Below are 21,499 nucleotides of genomic sequence, written 5' to 3'. Positions count from 1 at the left end.
TCTGGTATTTTTCCAAGACTGGATCTTAATTTGATCTATCCAAAATTCCATGGTGGCTCCTCCTTTTCCCTTTCTAAAAACAGGCATCAGGTTTGCCTTTTTCCATTGCTCTGGAACCTGACTTGAACTTCATCAGTTTTCAGAAATGGTTAATGACCTCGAGATTGTTCCAGCCAGTTCTTTAGGGTTGTAGGATCAAGTTTCTGCAGCCCATCTGATTTGAAGATCTATCTCCTCTAAGTACCCTCTAGCCCACTTTCTCCTGTTCTGGCCTAGGATCTTGCTGATTTTTTTTCTTGTTGCACACATAAACTCTGTTTGCCACATGATCCCAGCTGACCTTTTCAGTGAAGACTAAAGCCAAAAAAAGCATTAAAGCACACTGGCCTCCCCTAGGTCATCTACTAAGAGTTTCTCCGCTCTGTCATAGAGAAGACTAATACTGTCCTTGATTTTCCACTGGCTAATAACGTGCTAATAGTTTGTTATCATTGATGGTCCATGTTAACTGTATCTCTAGCACAGCTACTCTTATTTTATATTTGATCAGGACACAAATCTTTTCTCCTCTGCCACATATTCTACTTTCTCCATCCATTCCTTCATTCTGTGTAATTAAAAACTCCCAAACATTATTATTTTGGTATATAAAAGGAGATGTACTTCTTGAATGCACCAAAACACACACGTCTGCCTGAAAAATGTCCTGATGTTATGAATTTTTCAGTATTAGCAGGAATAGAGGTGCTATATAAACAATGCTTTAACCATTTATTGATTGGTGCTTTAACAACATCTGACTCTGCTAAAATCACAATCAGATGTCTAGAAACTCATTGTTTTATTTAAACTCAATGTTGCACCACTGCCAATATCAGAGACTTGAGCTTAGGGATAAAAATTGGTGCTGACAAACAAATTCACTGGAAAGGAAATAATATCAAAATTAAACATATCTCAGCACTGGACTTTTGGCGTGCTTCTTAGTACAGCTACTGAGAGGTGGGTATAACAGAAGCAGTTCCCCCAGGGTCTGGCAACAGTGAGGGCACCATCTGGGTTCTGTGGTCTCAGAAAGTGCAAGAGGAAGGGGAGGGAAAACTCAGGAAGGGGGATGAGAGGGAAATATTATGAAGGGAGATGACTGCCATGGCAAGTGAGAATAAGAGAGAGGGGGAGAACAAATGTTTTGCTTCCTTTGGGGGCCTAAGAACTCCTGGTATCTCTGTCTTTCAAATGTGAAATTTATTACTTAAATCCCATAAATTACTTTCTTTTCCAACTTGCACATGAAAGTAATCAACAAGCACTAATGAGCACTAATTAAAGTTAGCCTTTTAAATCTTATTTAAATCTTTTGACTGAGCTATTTCTAAAATAAGGGTCCACACCTGACCCTCACTGCAATGAAACTATATGGGCAGGGATTACTCACATGAGTAAGAATCACAAGTGTATTTCCTAATACACTTGCACAAAAAAAAAAAAGACCATTTTTCTGCATATTTCATAGATGCAATCCGAAACAATGAAGAAAAGGCTTCAAAAGGGATCTTATTTCTGTTTATCTCAAGTTGGAAAGAAAACAAATTAATAATTTGCAAAGCAACAAGAATTCAACCTTGAAATGCCTCTGGTCATCAATTGTTGCAAGAAAGGAAAAACAAAATGCAAAAGGAACATGGGGATTACATTTAAAAACCAAGAAAAGAACAGCTTCTATACAGAAGAAATGTTTGCTTTATACTCTGCACAGATGCTGTACAAGCAAAATTCCCAGTATCTTAATAGAAACGGTCTGAAAAAATTCGACCCGATTCCATAAGACCAGCAAAAACAAAACAAAGGGAAGCATGACGTTTATGGGTTTTTCCTCCAGCACAACCATGCAAGCTGAGCTGTGAAACTGTGATGGAAATATTAGAGCTGTTGTGCCTGAAAAAACGCCGTGATCATTTCATTCTTCCTGTCTTTTAATGCTCCAGGGTTTTGGAGACGAATAGGAGCAATAAGTTCACTTTGCAGAATTAATGCTGTAATTCTTTATCATAAGAGCAGAGCATTACCTCAATCTGATTTTTCTACAAAATGGTTCAAAGTCTATTTTTAATGATGGCCCTAATTTGTTAACACCTTTTAAATTATTAATCCCCTTTATATTCAAGTAGTTATTGCATGTCATAACAATGTATCTATGCAGGGAAATTTAATAGTATTTTCTGCATGTCAAGAAAAGGCTTGTTCTGCAAAATGCTATTAAAACTGATAATGAGCTAAATATTTGCCATAGCAAACACTGAAATTACTATATCAATCAACTTTGGGTTCTCTTATTTAATAAACAAAATTTAACCTATTAACTTTGCCTAATTTTAGGCAGGAAAAAGCTTGTTTTCAGGCATATCTTGCCCTTGACTTCATATCTTTATCATCTGATAACTACATTTTCCTGGCCAATTAAGCCATTGTTTTGAATCAAATGTAGCAATATAAGCCTTTTATTCTGTCTTGAATCCAACTATATTACTGGATCCTGAATACTATTTTCTCCCAGCAAATTTAGACTACATTTTAAAGCTCACATATATCACAGGAAGATGATAAGCTACATTCCTGAAGACACCTTTCACATTAAAGAAAAAAAAAATTATGAGGAAGTCAAAGGGTAAAATAAAATACTGCAAATCTCTTAACTCTTCAGATCTCCCTAGATCTGTTTATGTGGCAGGATGCTTGTGTTAATATTTTCAGAAAAAACCTCCAAAATACAAAAACCCGCACACAAGCATCAATGCTGACAGGCACGCCAAGGAGAGCATCCTCTTTCATGAGCATCTGAAGCATAAATCTGAATGCTGATTGAGTATCTAACGCCCCGTTCAGTGACAAAAAAGCGGCAGGTTCCATCTCTGCCGGGCACGCACGGGCTGCAATGGTTTATTGCATAAGCCGGGAGCTTCGCCTCGGCAGCGTGGGCTGCTGGGGGATGCTGCTGCTCATGCATAAGTGCCTGCGCTCAGCCGCTCGCTCGTCGCTTTTGTCACAGCAAATTGTTGTGTGATCAAGAGGGATCAAAGCGCACCCTCTAGAGGCTGAACACAAGCCCTGGCCCCGCACGGCCCCCACGCTCCCCTGCACCCGGGGGCTCTCTCGTCACCTCTTGCAAACAAAAACACCACAGTCAGTCATCAGGGGGTATTAAAAATATCAGCTTTGCCTTGGTGTCTCGGTGTAAAATGCTAGAAGGGAAGGAGTGCTCTTTTGGAGTGCACCCTGCATGGCATTGCTGTCCAGGACTGTAGAGGAGTGGAAATTCATTGAAGAGTGAGATTTTTTTTACTCCTGCCTAGAGTAAAAGGGTCATGCCTTGCTCAGGCTGGACTCCATCATGAAGCTCATCACAACTTCAAGGAAATGTAGAGGAAGTGAAGTGCAATCAAAAGACACATTCCTCCAATTTCATGGAAAAGGGTACTAAATTTAATAATCAGGGAGTCACACAATGGTTTGGGTTGGAGGGACCTTTAAAGGTCATCCAGTCCAATGAGCAGGAACTTCTCCAACCAGAACAAGTTGCTCAGAGGCCCATCCAACCTGACCTTGGATGTTTCCAGGGATGGGGCATCCACCACCTCTCTGGGCAACCTGCCCCAGAGTTTCACCACTTTTATTATAACTATTAATAACTATTTCTGATTTATATCCAGTCTAAGCCTATTTTCATTTCCATTTAAAACCACTGCCACTCATTGTTGTCTTATATATCAAGAGTTCTATTATCATTATAGTGCAAGGATTCCATATCGCCAGAGCTTCGTACCTCCTTGATGTTTCTCATAGGCAGCTCCTCTAAGCACTGACTCTTCCTGGTCCTTGCAGCAGCCACCTGACTCCAGATCCCACCAATCCACTCTTTTATCACACTGTTCTTATTGGCTACAGGTGTGGCCTGTTAACATCAGGCCTGCTCCTCATCTTTAGTAATTGGTTCAGCTGCAACTCTTTAGGGGATAAGATTACACTCTATACCACCTTCATTTACCCATACTGGATCCCCCTACAGCTCATCACAGCAGGTCCTGCTGAACAGTTTGTCCTCACCTTTCTTAGAGGTTCCCTTCAAGTGCTGAAAGACTGCAATGAGGTCTCCAGGAGCCTTCTCTTTTCCAGGCTGAACAAACCCAGTTCTCTCAGCCCTTCCTCACGAGAAGTGCTCCAGCCCTGTGGTCATGTTTGTGACCATCCTCTGGACTCCCTCTTATAGATCCATACCTTCCCTGTGCTGAGGACCCCAGACCTGAAAGCAATAATCTGTGGTCCTTACAGAAAGACAATTTCTTAATATAGAATATTTCCAATTAAATGATGGAGAGCCACTGCTGAATGGAAATTAACTGTTCTGTAAATGTCATTTAAGTAAGACAAAGCTACTTGTAAAGGCTTATGCTTGTGGACCTTTTTCTTCAGCTTACAATAAAATTATTGCTTCTTTTCTCATATTTCACATCCTCCTAAATCAAGCACCTGTGTGAAAGAATACTGATTTCATTTAATTGGGGGCAAGAACAGTATTAAGCTATTTTTCCTATATAAATTACTTCAAGAATTCACCTAAAAGCACCAAAATTCCCCTCTGAACAGTACTGTCATGTTAAATCTCTTACGCTTTGCTCTCCAACACAGAACTCTGTTCATTAAGAAACAATTTTCTATTAAAGATCTTACTTTTCACAATGATTAATAAAAATTGTGATTTCTTAAAATTATACCATTGGATGGTACATGTTAAATTGTTTCATGGTTTCCTCTGGTCATCAAAACCGACCAAATTTTTAGGTAAAAGTTTGCAATTCCACATGTGTATAACTGCATTGTTGTAAACAAGACTGAGCTTGTGTCAGGATTTTGTATGTAAATGCAGTTAAATGATAACAGCAATTATCCCCCTAGTGAGGATAATAAAGCCATGAAATTCTGAATTACCTTAAGTTTAAATTGAAAAGAATCTCCCATTTACAGAGATTGCTGTTGAAGGTTCAGAAACACTCTCAGTTTCCTTGTAGTGACATGCAATACATAAAAAATTACCATTAGTGGCTGCAGTTTCAGTTAAAACTGATTTAAGGAAGGCGCTTTGTAGTATCAAGTATTTCTGCTTACAGTGCTGCTCATGTGACAGGAAAATGAGGATAAAGAGTGACTTTGCAACAGGGGAGTATTGCTCACTTCTGTCTCACACTGTGCCAATGCAGAGAAGCACACACTGGAGTTACACCATGCAGAGATGTGGTGTGTTATATGTATTTCCTGCAGTCAGGACGTACAGGGTAGAGCACTCCACCAAAATCAGCCAGTGGAGACAATTTTGGAATAAGGAAAGATCTAGGAAGACCTAGGATTATTAAAACAAAACAAAACAAATTGAATTTACTGGGGAGTGTGTCTGTGAATAATCCCTTTTGAAATCAAAACTATTATTTAAAATATTAAATCAAATATAAAGCAACCAAACTTAATCAGCTGCAGACACGTCAGAATCACAATTAAAACAACACTGATGGAGGAAAACTTTTTTCATCTGTTTCCAGGAAAACAAGGTAAGAGGTGCTGTAAGAGCACAATCCTTCAGTCTTCTAAGTAATGATTACTTCAAAAGCTCTTAAGCCCTTGCTTTATCCATGGAAACTGAGATTCTCAGGCACATGGGGAACCTCCATCTAGTAAAATGAAATGCAACAGCCTCCTTAATATCTAGACCACAAACTTCTGTGTACACAGTGCTCACAAGGTCAGGGGAAAAAAAAGTTTTCCCCTTAACTGAAACTACTTGTGTCAGACATGAGCAGGTCCCACACAAGCATCCTCAGAGACAAATACTTGAAACTGTTTACAGATAGAAAGGCATTGGAGGCGCAATGGTTATGAAAACTTGAACAAGTTTATGGAAATCAATGATGGAGAACATATATCATTTTAAGTCTGACAATTTTTTTCTTTTTTTCCATTAACACCACACGTCCCCAAACACAATATAACAACCAAACCAGTGTGTGCCTCTGCAGTGCACAGTGTACATGTAAGTAGGGGAGAGAAACATCTTTTTTTCTCCAGAGAAGCTCCATTAATCAATCTGGAGATTTCAGAGCACAGTGAGACAACTGAAATTGGTAGAAGAAAATCAAACACACTTCTATTTCACACGGAGTGAAAGAATGTATGGAAGATCAGCTCAGTGCCTGGCCATAACTATTTCCACAGGATACACTTTCTGTTCAGCTATGATAAAGTCATTTTTCTGAAGCAGAGTCTCCTTGAGCAGAATGTTTGCTGGTTGCAATTTGAGTGGGTTTTATTGATCATTTGATCTAGTTGAAGATTGATGCTTTTTGTACTCTTTTCCCTTAGTTATAGCTTCTGCAAAAGACAAACACAGCCTCAGATTTTCTTTTCCATGAATGAATCCTTAGCAAACAAGAGCCTTGCCAGCTTCTAACTTAGGTTGAAGTGTCTCTGTAGGAAACTTTTACTAATGAAGGCAGCTATTGTTAGATCTTAGGACAAAAAAAGGAGCAACATTTAGAAATGAATGTGAGTTGAGAAACTGGAGCAAGGGAAGTATGGCAGATAGTTTAAAAATAGATTCCAAGATGAGAAAAAAACCCAAACTCTTAATTAAGTTGCTATGGAATGGGAAAAAAAAGAATTAATGAAAAGGGAATAAAAGCATTTGACAAGGGCTGAGAAAGTGAGCTATCTGGCATGTAAATATTTTGATTTTTCATTGCAGAAGACTGGCAAACTGGACTTGGTATAGCTTTATGAAAATCCAAAGTTGTGAAGGCACACAGTAGTACCGTAATTTTATTTTTTGAGGCTATGGATTGAAATAGTGAACTCTGAAACTAGACAAAAATCAGCCTGAGTTTTTGAAGCATCAAAACATCCAATCTAGAATAGATAAAGAATCTGTTCAGTTCTCCTATTTGTGTTTATAGAAAAAAAAAATCCTCAATCATAAATGAGGATCTAAAGTATTTTTTTTTAAAGATCAGTTGCATCTCTAGGAGGAGTTGAAGTATGAGTGGATTAACTTGATAAAATGAATGAAGAAATCTTGCTGCTTTCCTGCTTCAGAAACTTGTGTAAGGAGAAGAGTCCTGAATTATGTAGGAGACTTTGAATAACAAAGCTTCACAGCACTTAGGGAGATCATTTAAGAATACGTAGCAACCCTTCCCCCTGCACTGGTTTACTTCTTCTGCCCTTTTGGAGTGGATACCAACCTCCTATACTCAGCTGAGTGATATGGACTAGTCCTACTGGGCACTATAACTGGAAAATAAACAAAAAGGGAAACAGGACCCTTGCATCCGCTCTCTACCTCCTTCCATCAGTTGTGCTCATAAGGAAGAACTACATTCTGTCATATATAATTTATACTTAGACTAAGTAATCCTTATAACCATCCTCTTCAGAAATTGCTAGAAAATTTTATTGTAAAGACCAGTATGTGACAGATAATTCCTGTCTCTGATTTTACTGCAAATATGGAAGGGATGAATTTGAAGAACAGACAGAGAGTTTCAATTACAGACAGCTTTAGACCAGTGAAAAATTTCCTGGTTTATTCCTTTTTTCTGCATAATTTTATCCTTTAGAACAGATGCTTGTGGATGCTGTGGAAAATAAATTGCCAGATTTTTCTAAGAACAGACAAGACAAGCTTCTCTTGGAAATTACAAAAATACTTTGTATCATTGCTGCTGTATAGGGGCTGAAGAAGATGACTTCCTGAAGTCCTTTCCACTACTATTTTTCTATGATCTTATGCTTATTGTTCTGGCTCATTAAATTCCACAGTTTTGGAAAAGACTTGAGATGATGCTGCCAAGGTGATTTGGGCATCTTCAAATTAACCCCACAGGCTTTGGCACTGAGAAACACAAAGTTTGCCAACTGCTCTCTGCTTTTTCCCTAGCCTGCCTCTGATCCTTCTAACTGGCATCTGGTCAAAGTAAGACTGAACTTGTATACTTCTGTGTTAAAAGGAACCACAGTCCCAGAGTTTACAGAGACAAATGTTAGAACCAGGTTATTTTAAATAGCAGATTATACCTATATGGAAACTATATGTAGGTTTGATTGTTCTATCCAAGTATCTCTAAGTAAAGAAAATCTGTGTCTCCATGTTTTATCATATTCAACTTCTATCTCTGAGGCACTTGCATCTTCACAAGTGGTGAAGATCCCAAATCCCTCCATGAGAAGACTATTTCCCTTTTCCAGACTTTACTAAGGACAAATCTCTTTTTAATGGTGCCATTAACATATATTAAAAGAAGCTCAGGGAGTATACCCAAATAACTGAGAGGTGCTTTACAATACTGGGAAGCAAATTAGATGAGTTAACATCGATGATTATTTAACTAATAAGCTTAAAATATTACAATACAACTGGAAAGAAACAACAAAGGAACAGTTTGTGGTTATTTGGCCTCCAATTTCAAAAGATGCAAAACATTTGTTATCGTGTCAGCCTTACTGACTTCTCTTGGCTTTCACTGTTCTTACTTGGGTATGGACAGGCTGTTAAATGGTGAGAGCCAGTAGGATATTTCATGTACATAAAGTCTGACTTGAGGGTTCAAGGCTCAGCCTGGCAAGATAACAATATGTTCCATGATTTTGCAGGTAAGAAGCACTTGAGCCAACAGCATCTGAAGAAATACCATGTTGAAAATGCCACAGTAGCACTATGACAATGAATAGCATCAATAGTGATGGCTACCTCTTTCTGCAAATATCAGATGTCACAGCATGCAATTTATCTGCATACAAAAAATGTTTTCAAACTTGCACTGTAAGGAATCTTAGTTCCTGAACTGATACTCAATTCTCTCTGGAATTTAAAGGGATCGAGAGATGTCATGTCTTGCATTGGAACCTCCTACTAGCAGTTCCAGAAGACTGACACTGATGTCTTCAGTCCAGCCAAGGTGGAGAGTAAGTGTCCTTCTGTTTTGATTCTGTGGTAATATAACTGATATGAAGAAAGAGTTTTACAGCAGTTTGCACAGTATTACTTTATGCTGCAGATAGTGCATGGTATTACCAATTCCAGATGGCTCAGGGAACAAGGGATTTAATTTGAAAGAGACACTTTGCAAGGATCTAAATGCAGACCTTAAATACAAGGTTCTAACGATTGAAATGTAAGGCCTAGATCTACTGCACAAGGTACTATTGTGGACCAAATTGTAAAATTTAAGATGATGCCTAAAAATCATAGGGAGACCTAATTAAATGAAATTAAAAAGTAGCCTGAGAAAATGTAGCCTACAAAACTAAAAATAAATACAAATCCAGCAGCTGTAAATACAAGATGTATTGTTGCAGGCATATAATGATGTGTGTATCTACTATACATTTTGTAGGTATAACTGAAGAAGAGAGTTCAAAATGCCCTTAAAAAACTATACACCTGGGTGCAAACCCTCTAGATTTCTTATTCAAATGAGGAGAAAAATCCCACTTTGAAAATAAACTCTTATTGTCACTTCAATACAAAATGGATCTATTGCTGACTTCATCTGTTTTCCAATTGTTGACAGCTGTCAATACAGGGATTTGATTTCTTTATCCAAGCATCAAACATTACATTCATATCTTCAGAAAAAGATCTTGACTGTGAGCTGCAGTTTCACTGCCCCAACTCAATTACTGCATTCTTGAACTGCAATGTATTCATTTGTGGGCAGTGGGGCAGCCAGTGGGAGGGTATTGATTGGAGTATAATGTCATGTGTAGCAGCGAGAGTAAGATGAAAAGTGTTTTCTGCTTAATGGGTTGGTATTAAGTAGGTGGGAATAGCTTCTAATTAGCCAACAATTGCTGTGTTTCTCAGTTTCCCTCCCTTCCCTCCTCCTGTCGGTCACCAGCTGCCAATCTCTCTCTCCTTTCCCTTTTTTGTTTGGAGTTCATTGCTCACTGCAGTGAAAGCCTTTGTTTAAAAAAGAGGGCTCCCAGGGTCTCATCTGCCAGGGTACAGCTTGCTGCCTGCGATGAGTAGCAACTGTCAGTTTATTTTATCTCAACCTTTTCATCATCCTGCTGAAACTGGTCGAGTGAAACCACCTGAGAGACCTGAGGATTCAGTACCTACAAGTCATTAGCCAGGACTGCTCAGTCTCTCTCCACACAGCAAGTCAACTGAACACTGCTTAAAATATAGTCCACTTTAACCCCATATTTTCCTACAACGTATTAGGACTCCTCCTGCATCTTCCACATTTTAGTTGCACGATCATTCCTTAAATGTACTACAACTATGATTAGTAATATATTTTTCAGCATTTCCCAGCAAAATTATTCTTTAGAAATACAAAATATAACGTACTAAAATCCAGCTATTAGAACAGCCTCAGTCAGAACCTCCTTCTTATTTAGGTTATGTTCTCCAGCATAAATATCATACCTAGCAACTCCGCCAATTATTTGAACCTCTGCTTGTCTTGAAGTTTTTGATAATGCAGTTCAAAGGGGCAAAATCAGTAAGTTTTAGTTACAGTTGTGCCACCCTCCTCAAAACAATAATATTTTATGAGCATAAAAAAGCAGTATTTGGTCCACAATTTTTAACAGATATGCAACACTCTCCTCTCTTTGCCACACAGTTTCTCTCTCCATAGGTACACATGTACATGTTAATGTGCTCCAAATGCACATCCATCTTCCAAATGGCAAATGGATTGTAGTACAATCATTAAAAACTTATCAAAGTATGTGAGAGAAAGAAATATTTTATTTTGAACTAAACCAAAATTAAATGTATCCACATAAATTCTGTGTCATTAGTCTGAGCTATCTGTTTTTGGTAACCACAGTTAACTTGTTGCAGTCATTACTGACAATTTAATTCAGCAACTGAAGTATTATTTTTCCTTGTATGAACAATGAGCCTTTTCAAGATCTCTAAGAGATTACAAGAACAGAAATCCAGTTATCCTTCAATATACAGTTGATTTCTTAATGCTTGAAATCGTCAATGCTTCATCTCAATTCTCTTCTTACTGCAGCATGTGTGCACTTGTATGAATATCAACAAAATGAAATTTAATTTGATTTAATACTATTCTTAGAACTGAGCTAAAGGTACCAGTGAGAACAAGCTCACTCTTGGAGAATTTCACGTTTCAAGGCACTGTTTGGCAATTTGAAAGGTTCTGAAGTCACAGAACTTGGCACTATAAAATCCTGAAGTGACATTTTCCAGCAGGAGCCTGAAGTGTGAGGTAAACAGAGGGCTGCAAGTGCTGCACCCAGGATAAGAAGTCAGTGGATTCTGTGCAGCACGTCCCTCTCCCTTCCTGGTTCCTAAGACTGGTTTTCCTTGACACCTGGGTATGGTCTGAGGTTCCTATTCATCAAATTCCTTGTGTGCCCAACATAAGCTGAGCAAGATTACTCTAGAGCACAGGCATCCTCCACTTTTCAGTTTCAGTTTCCTATCAGCAATGAGGAAAATGCATGGTGCTAGCAGATGCCCACTTGGGATGCGCAGACCCAGTCAGGCAGCTCCAGTCTCTGTTCATGTGACCTATAAATACCAGAGAGTGAAACCCACCTCCACAAGAAAGACAGGGCTTGAGTATTGGCTTTCATGATATTTGCATTAGCAGATGAATAAACATAAGGTTTACTTATTGAGGGGTGTTGGGCACTTGCAGTTCCCGTTTCAAAATCTGCTGTGGAAGATTAATTCCCCACAGGACCTGACACCAGCTACATTATGTTTGACTAATATCCACAGCAGCTCAACATCCCCAAAATTAAAAATACGCCAGAATTTTAAGAAAAAGGAGCTATATTAAACCCCTGTAGCAAGCATGGAAAAAGTCTGAAAAAAAACTTTGAACAAGAACCATTTCAAATCATCCTCTCCATATCAATTACTCTATTGAATACTTATTAATGTTAACATTGTAGGATAGTAGCTCCATGTTCAAAATGATATAGCTGATTGACACACCATGAAAAATACTGAATAATTACTTGGCTCTATGGCAAGACCTGTATGAGGCCTTCCATGGGAATATTCTGTATTATAGATAATATTGAATGCTTAACTGACTGAGTAGGAACAAGTGGATGAGCCTGGAGGCATGGTCATCTACTTAAGCATGCATTTGGATCTTCAAGCTAATTAATCACCCAGTTGTATACTTAAACTTCATCAATCCATTCCCACAGGTGATTAAGATCTATTTAAAAGCCATTTTGATACTTCACAATCTTCTATTAACCAACTTGTCAAGATACTCAATAGGAAGTGTGATTCTTTCCACTCCATTCTCTGATCCCAATATAATAAAAACACAGAGCATGAAGAACAATGTGGAAACAGTAGGAAAACACTGAAAAAACTCCCAAAACCACAAATAAAAGCACAAAAGATATACCTAAGAAGATGTAAGTTGAGATGCCAGCTACTGGGTATAGAGGTAACTGACTTACACTTAAACACTGGCATAAACATAGATAAAATTGGAATTCAGAATGAAGGTGTAAGGCCAAAAAAGGAGAAAGAATAATTTTCAGTATAAAGGTGAAGAACAGGAAAGAAAACACAAGAGAACAGCCAAGGAATGAAGAGAAACAAAAACATAATAAATGTTTCAAAAACAGTTCAAAAAAAATCACAAAATATCTCTGGTGATTACCAGAAAAGAATAAAGAGATGTGGATTTTTGGGTGAAAGAAACACGGTTTCATAAATACATAAAACTCTGGAAGTACAACACCTCACTTTTCAAAATAGATTGGCTTATTATAAATGTAAGTCATTTAAATCTTGACTATCTTCAGACCACAGAGTCTTAATAAAACCAGCAGTTTGTTACTTATAATAGGGACATAAAAGAATGTACCTAGGCAGGGAAAAGGATCTCAGAAAAAAACCTCTCAAGGATGCAGAAAAGAAAGCTGGCTTGGGAAACCCAGGAGAAGGAAGCTGTTTGATACACTGCCTGTGACTCCTGAGATGACCTAAGGGCTCCGTTACAGAACATATGCACTGAACACAGTTTCTTTGTCTTGGCTTTGATTTTCTGTGTCCAAAGATTGTTGGGGAGCTTTGGGTAAGGATGAGTTTGCAGCAGAGAACTGTTTTCACGTTGGCCTGAGGTCTAGACTGGTTGGCATGCTTGCAGACAGCAACAATAAAAGATTGTTTATGAAGTCTAATGACAACAACCATCTCAATATTAAACAAACCCACAAAAATCTTATCTTTGGCTCTTTATGAGGATCCATTCTCCTTTTTGAGCATAATCTCACTAGATACACCTCTGCTGGTGTATGCAGCAAAGGAAAGGAAAGGATGGGCACATGGAAAGGCCCTAGGGCCACTTCAGAAGTTTTCCAACTGGCTGTTCCTACTTTGGCCCTGCCACCATCAGGGCACTGCCAGAGCACAACTCCTGCCAGTGGTTTGGTTTTGAGACTCTTCATCAATGCTGTAGTCAAAGCAAAAAATTCTAGGTGCCTCAAATCAAAGATTTCTCCAGAAGTGGCCTAACAAGGCTGGGCAAGAGATTCAATTTCTTTTGCACCATTCTATAAAATCAAGCAGTACTCAACTTCTACCCTGAGAATTTTTGCTTTTTAAACTGGAAAGGAACTCCACTTATGTAGAAGTACTGACAGTGCAGTGCAGTGCACAAACTATGCTAGTTCAGTGCATAAAGCTACACTAAAGGGTCTGACAATATACTGCAGTTTGAACATCACTTCCAACTTTTTTTTTCCACAAGAAAGAACAATTCACCTTATTTAGGAAACCATTTTCTGCTGATCTAGGGAGCTTGTCTGAGAAAACACAGCTGGATGCCAACAATATTTAGCACAGGATGTGTCTAAAGGAAACGTGTGGCAAGATTTAGATGGTTCCAAATGAAACATCAGATGGCAAAAAGCCTAGATAAGATCCAAATTCTCCTCTGGGTAAAATGTTTTTATATAACTATTGATGACAAGAACACTCACAATCATAGTCAGGGTGATAGTGATTTTTTTTGAACCTATAACACCACTCAGTCATAAAATCTGCCAGCTCTTAGTAAAAACTAGGGAGAAACTTCTAACACAATAATCCCTGGTTAATCATGAAAATGTTCCACGACTTCCCTCTTAAATATGGTACAGGCAATCCACACACCTGACCTAGATCTGATTCTGTCTGGCAATTCCCAATTATTTACATTGGTATTTAAAAGAAATCACTGTAAAACCCACTGGATACTGCATTTGTACAAAGCATGAGAACACTGAATATCACCACTCCCCTCTTTTCAGACTAACTTCAGCCATCAACAGAAAATAGAACAAGCTACTGCAACTATGGCAAAACTGACACAGATGTTTATACCATGTTCTCAGGCTCTTCACCGAGAATCTGCTGCATCCAGCCACTGACCACAATGTGCTGAAAAACCTCCCTGTCACCCTCAGCTCTTCTCTTCACACTTGATTCTTTCTGTAGTCCAAGCAGTAATTAATCTCACTTGCTAAAAATTTCAGTGTATCTCTAGGCACATTTAACACATACTTAAAAAAACAAATCCCAACTAATAATAAATAATATAACATATATGAACCACTTAAGCTGATTTTCAGAAACACACCTGTTCTACGCCATAAACATCTATACACAAGCATGGTCTATTTCAACACTTAGTTAAGGCTGCATTAAGACTTAGTTAAGAATATTTTAAGAGTGTATCTAGCATTAATATGAAAAAAGACTGATGTTTTTAAAAGCTAAAGGTGAGACAAGTTAAAATTTAGAAAGCAATGAGTGCTAGTGACGTGAATAAAGAAGAGGCAGCACAAGTTCACCACATTTTAAAGAAAAAAAGACAGAATCACCTCTCAACTTTTCATTTTCCTAATAATCTTCCTAAATGCATATATTCCAGATTTTTTAGCTACTGTATTTTTCCAGAAGGGAGAAAATGATTCTGTTTGAGAAACCCCATAAAAAGGTACAGAAGCTATCCTACAGAAGCTGTGAATTTCAGTAGGGGACTGAAGCATTTGAACTACGTTTAAAATGGGCTTATTAAGAAGTGAGCCTTTGTGCCCCTGGCACAGGGACAGCCTTGGAGTCTGTACTTGGTCACACACCTCCTTTATATAATTCAAAGTCATAGTTCTTATTTACCAGTGTGAGCAATAATATCTGTAATTATATACACACTATATATGATGAACAATAGTGTGCATAATTCCCTTACTTCATGTTCAGTGGCATTTTTTGAGAACCCCCAAAATCTGTCTCTAAAGTCCTTTCAGTTTCTCCCTATCTCCAGATGAGCACATAGTGCACCGACTGCTGAGAGGGAAGAGGTAACATTAGAAGTTTTCCTGGAATTAGTGTACTTTAGGCAAAAGAGACAGTAAAAAATGCAGTTTATCACATGATGAAGCAGTCTGGTCTGCTGTTGGACACGATTACCAAAATGGCCCATAAATTACACAGCTCTGGTAAGTTACAGTAGAAAAATGTTAACTGAATTTGTTTAGCATAATCCTTGATCTCACTTCTGACTCTCTCATCCTTTATGGATAATCCTTTTATTAATGAATGACAAAGGTACACACACGTTCAATCTAAAATGCACCTGGTCAGATTGCTGTTTTCCAAAACATTAGAAATTTTGTGCTAGCCCCATCTTTTACAGAAAAATGACTATAAAACATCTTAAAGAGCTTTCAAAAATGTGAATCAGTAGAATGAAAATGTAATTTCTTACACAACACAAAAGGACACAGTCACACTATGGAATGTACCATTCCTTACACCCATGAAAGGAGGCTGGAGAAAGAATATTGAGGGACTACATATTTGGGAGTAAGAACAAAAATTCATTGGACTGTATTTTCCAAGCTATAGGCTTAGCTGGCGCATGCATTTTAAATTATATCGAAGGCTGCTTAGGTGTGGAATACTAGAAATAGTCCTGATTATGCTGAAGTTGATGGTACCAGATAATTCCATTGATCATAAGACTTCAGAATTGATGACAATATACAGTATTTAAAGGTATCATAAAAAAACTCCAACAAAATAAAGGCAGGAAATCTATGGTAAAATGCGTCAGTTTTGCCAAGTTCTCCAAAGTCAAGGAATGTAAATCTAAATTGTTGTCAAAAGCACATACTATTTCTCAAGAAAACAACTGAAGACTTTGCAGGATAGGAGAAATAATGCATTTTAAGTCTACTCTCAAAAGTGTTCAGATGATTTCAAGCATTCAAGGGCTCTTGCTGAGGCACAGCCCTGCCAGACGCAAAAACCTGGGCTGAGAGTTGCCAGTCTCACAGAAAACAATTTCTGGTCAGCATTTCATATAATCAACATGCAAAATCTGATTCCAAAATTTCCTGCCTTCAGCACCTTTAATTATTCTTCTTTCCTCTAGAAGGCGGCAAGTCAGGTGATTATTTATTGAAAGACCTGTGAAATATTTTCTCATCAGAAAATGTTAGGCTGTAGGCTTCTTTTTAGGATTTTATGTGGAGTCACAATCCTTTTTGCTTACTGATTCTGCTGATAATGTTTTCTATCCATTTTACTAAACATAAAAAGAACAATAAAACCATATTGTTGCAGTGGCATCTCACAATGATATAAATAACTCTCCTGAAGTGAAGTCAGGTGACTGAGTCAAAGACAGCAGATAGAAACACATTCTCCTTTGCATTTTTAATCACTGTCTTCTAAAAATCCCATCCCTTTTGTCCATGAGAACTCTGGCAAAACATCTATTTTATTAATAAATGTTGAGGTAAAACAAGTAATTAATGGTTCTTCCTGCCTGGTTATTGAAATGATTGATTTATAAAATAAATTTTGGTTGAAAGACATAAGGTAATATGGCAGTACTTGAATTTAAATGTAATTGTTCCCCCACTAGCTTAAGCATTTCTTTTGCCTACGAATACAGAAACTACTCTTATTTTTTGACACAGAATTTTTTTTTCAGTCAGAAGAGTTAGAAATAAAAACTTACTGCCTTTCTTCTCCCTTTCATAAAATTTCCCTGCGGATTAAGAGCTACCATTGTATCTTGTCTTTCTCTGTTCTATCCTCAAAAAGACTGAGAAAAATCTAGTAGATTATCAACACTGTGCTGTTTGAAAGACCTAGAAATACTGCTCTATTATCACAGCAGGAATTTTCTAAGTGATGAGTTCATCATAGGATGCAGAGACATTCTCCTGGAAGGTAGAATAAAGGCTGTACCTGAAACTCAAAGCCAGCAAATCCTAATCTTGAATTGGTGCCAGGTCATGTTTTGCCAGACAAAGATATTAAAAATGTAATGCCAGTACTAACGAGAGATTTGGCACACGAAACATGAGAAATGTTACAGATTGTGCTGACAGTGTGACACTATGTTTTCCTGGATGTAATCTGGGTATCATGAGAGTAAGCTTGGAGCACTAATGAGAAGAATGATATTGAACTGGAAGAGCTGCTAAATATGCAGTAGCCACAGGGTTCCTGGAGTGAACTGGAACTGAAATGAAAACTGCAATACTGAAAGTAACAGAGGGTAAACTAGGCAGAAATACAGAAGGAAGAGAATCTCAGCAGGCAAAACTTGTTTGTGGTACCATGCTTGCCAGGACATAAAGGGCTTTTCTAATCATACTCTGTTTATCCCTGAAGTACTGTTAAAGAGGAGCAGGATTCTTGAGCTTAAAGGGGCACATATAATTTCAGGATATAAATGAGTTTCACAATTGACTGGGAAAAGCCATGTATAAAAGTTGAACAGAAAACCCCTTTAGGTGCAAGAACTAAAATTCATATTGGAGATACAAAGTTCATTCTATGACTTTGAGGTTCCTGTGGGGGTTTTTTTGCTGTTGCCATTGTTGACTTTTGTTTGCCTCCTATTTTTATCAGCTACAGTTAGCGATCCTTATATGAAATGTATATAAAATTCTTTTATGAATTATTTTTCCGACCATCTCTGTTGGAATTCTTGGCATTTGCACTGCATGTCTAGACAGGAGACATACACCCAAATAACTCTGACAGTCGACAAAATCTGTCAGTGTGCTAGATGTTCACTTATTGAGACACAAATCACAAATATAGGTATGTACAGCCATCGAAGAAGTGTTACCATCACTAGAACTTTAAACAGAATACTATCTAATTTATCTCTTCAGCTTCCAAATGAATGCCCTTGTTCCATAATTCTCAGCAGCTCCCAGTGTTGCCTCTGGCATCCTGGCTCCTGTTAAACTGCTAATATCTTCAATTATAACTTATTTTATATACAAAATTCACCACAGAAGTTATACTTAATTTTCCACTTCTGTGAGAGGGTGAAATACACAAGAAAGCAGCAGCCAGGCAGTTCTTTGTCTTTAGGAGTAGGATAATTGAGGGAATAACAAAGTAACCCTGAAGCTCCATATTGTGACTGCCCCCCCCAGTTGTCATTTATTTCCACTGCAGTCCAGATTCACACTCTTCACAGGAGTGCAGAGCAGGAAGTTTTAAGGTAGAGTAGACATATACCTCCCCCTTCCTTAGTACAATACAGTTTACTACTATCAGTACTTGGAGATAATGCATAATTCAGTTTGTCTTGTATTAATGTATTGTACGAGGGAAAAAGAGCAAAGAAAATTTAACCCATGAAGAAAGAGGGCTAATCCACACAAAGTCCTCCTCTGCTCTTTCTGAGATAGGGAAACATAGTGAAGTAAGCAGACTTGCTTTTATTTTTTCCCTTTCTCTCTAATGTGAAGTACAAGGATACCAAAAATAAAGCAGTGTGTTTTTCTGGATTCAGAACTATGTCAAGCAGAAATTACGTCTCACTTTTAGTAACAGGGATCTTATTTTTCGATGCACTTGAAAAGTGTACTGCAAATGGAGATTATTATTATTTTCTTTAAAGATTAAAACAATTATGTTTTGACTAAAACATGTAACTGTGGTGTTCTGGCAAACAGCACTGAAAAAATGCAACTTACCATCCAGAGCAACTACTACTGTCCATTTCTCCCAGTTATATTGTATTTTAACCTGTTTAATTCAGCCTCTAAAACAAGCGCACAAAGAGGTAAAGCCCAACCTCCGTTCCGTACAAGGATTAAACCTGGGAAATAATTTAATAAAACTCTACAAGAAAAATGACTTAAGTGTTGAGGACAATGCAGCACTAATGTGTTTCATAAGCACTGCCTTACCGGCTGGAAGAGGGTCATTGCACATGTCACTTCTGTTTTGCTTCCATGCCAGCAGGCACTGCAGGCTGAGCGGATCGGCTGCTGCTGCTACGTGGCTGTTGAACGGCACCATCAGCTGATGAGCCTTGGCAATGCCACAGTAGCTCTCTGTTTCAGCCACCAAGGGCAGATTGTTCAAAGCTCTCGCTGCCTCAGAGGCCTGACTGAAATATTCCAGAGCTTGGTTATAGTTCCCCTAGTAAAGAAGAGAGAAAAAAAGAAAATAATGTTAAAAGCTACTTGTAGTCACCCGTATTTTATTTTGACATCAGAGCCTTCTCCTCTGCCACCTCAGAGATGTGGCAGCCCACAGAGTGACTCATGGCAGGGCATTAAGGAAATCACTCTCCCTTGCTGCTTTCTAACCTCTAAAATCCAGATAACATGGTTCACATATTTGAATTGAATAGTTTTTTGGTTATTTCTGTAGAATTTTGAGCATACAAATTCAAGTATATCAACGCTAAGTATTAATACAGATTGCAGCCAGGCTGTTTAGAAATTATTGTTCCCCTGCATTCAACGTATCTGTGGGAGAAAAGGTCCTAATTTCTGGTAGTATTAAATCTTAAAGAATAAATCTAGAAATGGAAAAAAAGGGGATAATGAAGTGATAGACTTAAAGAACAGAAAAAACCAGAAATTTAAATTTGCTCATTTATGGGGGAAGAAAGGGGTATACAAACACTAGGGATATTCCTAATCACAAAAAAGAAAAAGTAGGAGAAATGTAGCCCAACTGTTGCTGAATTGAAAACTCAAATCATTTATCTCTCTATCCTACCATTGGCATGGCATTCTGCTGCTCTGATGGCAGAAACTTCCTGAATGAAAACCTTTTCAGAGCTGTTTTATCCTTTCACTCTCACCTTGATTTAATAAGATTGAAATTCTCTTCTGTATGGAGACTGGGAGGTGAGACTCCAACTGGTACCTGTTTCACTTGATATCACTTTTTGGGATGAAAACTCCTATAACTGCTAAAATGTGCTTATGATTAAAAAAGAAAAAAAAAAAAGAGTAACAGCAATTCTGGTAGTCTTTCAGCTTTGTTTAATACAGCAGAAGAGCAGAATTAGGCCCATGAGGACACAACAATGAATAAAGAATGATAGGCTGTAATATAATAAAAAGCAGAAACACCTACTTACCATACTCATGAGAACTATAGCAGGTTAAGTGATGCAATTAGTGAGAGGAATGTAGCAAATCAGACTAAGAAACTCAGAAAAAATGAAATGAGAAATGACAGAATTATCATGCAAACTTCAGAGTGTACATATTAAGTAAGCAACCTGCTTATTGAACTGGGGGAAATGAGAGCTACTACTCCTGCATAACACAAACCCAGGCATGTTAGGAAACAAGAAACATCTGGGTAAAACAATTGTGACTAGAAAGCAAACTGTGTGTACAGCATTAAACAAAGACAGTGCTGGTGAGGGAATAGCGAAATGAGAGAACTGGGAAGATACAGCAACAGTATGGACAGAGCAAAGTGAATTTGGTCAAAGTGATTTGTGTTGGGAAGAACAGGAAGAGTTATATCCCAGGTTTACTAAAGGTCCCCATGATAAATCTGGATATAAACAGAAATATCTTTAATTTGATGGACAGTACTTCTGCAAATTTTATCACTGGGGGATGTACAGAGTTGAATAAGAAGACCCTAATAATGATTTAGAGAATACTGGCGATGACAGCTGACACCAGCAGGCAGTGATCCAAAAGAGGAAATGTTACTTCACACTCAGTTTTGATAAACACTGCTGACCTTGCAGAAAAAAATTATATAGAAAACAGGATATTGCAAACTTCAAGATTTTTAAATTTATGTTTAAACTAAATATTTTATATACATTGATATGATTAAGTTACTGCACTTGTGCCCTTCTACACCACCGCCTCAGCTCAAGGCAGAAAATTCTGAATTAAGAAAGAGAATTTGAAGAATAATAAAATAGAGATTAGTTATTAAAATACAAGTTCTATTGAATTGATTATTAGCAATGGTGGAAGAAGGAATGACATACAGAAGTAGTTAAACAGAATCTATTTAATTATTTTTCAGATTTGGAGGAGAATAATTCAGCACAGTATCATATGACCCTTCTAAGTTTCAGACCCATTTTACAGTTACTTCATCAAGTTGTCAAAGACCATAAAACTTAGTTTTCAATGGGAA

The 21,499-nt window shown here is 37.8% G+C and overlaps 1 protein-coding gene across 1 annotated transcript in view; it reads right to left on the bottom strand.

Moving 5' to 3' along the window:
* TTC29 (tetratricopeptide repeat domain 29) overlaps positions 1-21,499 on the bottom strand; it is a 113,060-nt gene that overhangs the window by 24,249 nt on the left and 67,312 nt on the right. The window contains exon 10 of the mRNA XM_036382455.2: positions 19,276-19,510. Coding sequence (XP_036238348.1) covers positions 19,276-19,510 — 235 coding nt within the window. The remainder of the gene's footprint in view (positions 1-19,275; positions 19,511-21,499) is intronic.

This window comes from Molothrus ater, chromosome 4, assembly GCF_012460135.2.
Source record: "Molothrus ater isolate BHLD 08-10-18 breed brown headed cowbird chromosome 4, BPBGC_Mater_1.1, whole genome shotgun sequence".
NCBI classification, from domain to species: domain Eukaryota; kingdom Metazoa; phylum Chordata; class Aves; order Passeriformes; family Icteridae; genus Molothrus; species Molothrus ater.
Note: the sequence above shows the minus strand (reverse complement) of the source record. Positions and strands in the feature narration are given on the sequence as shown.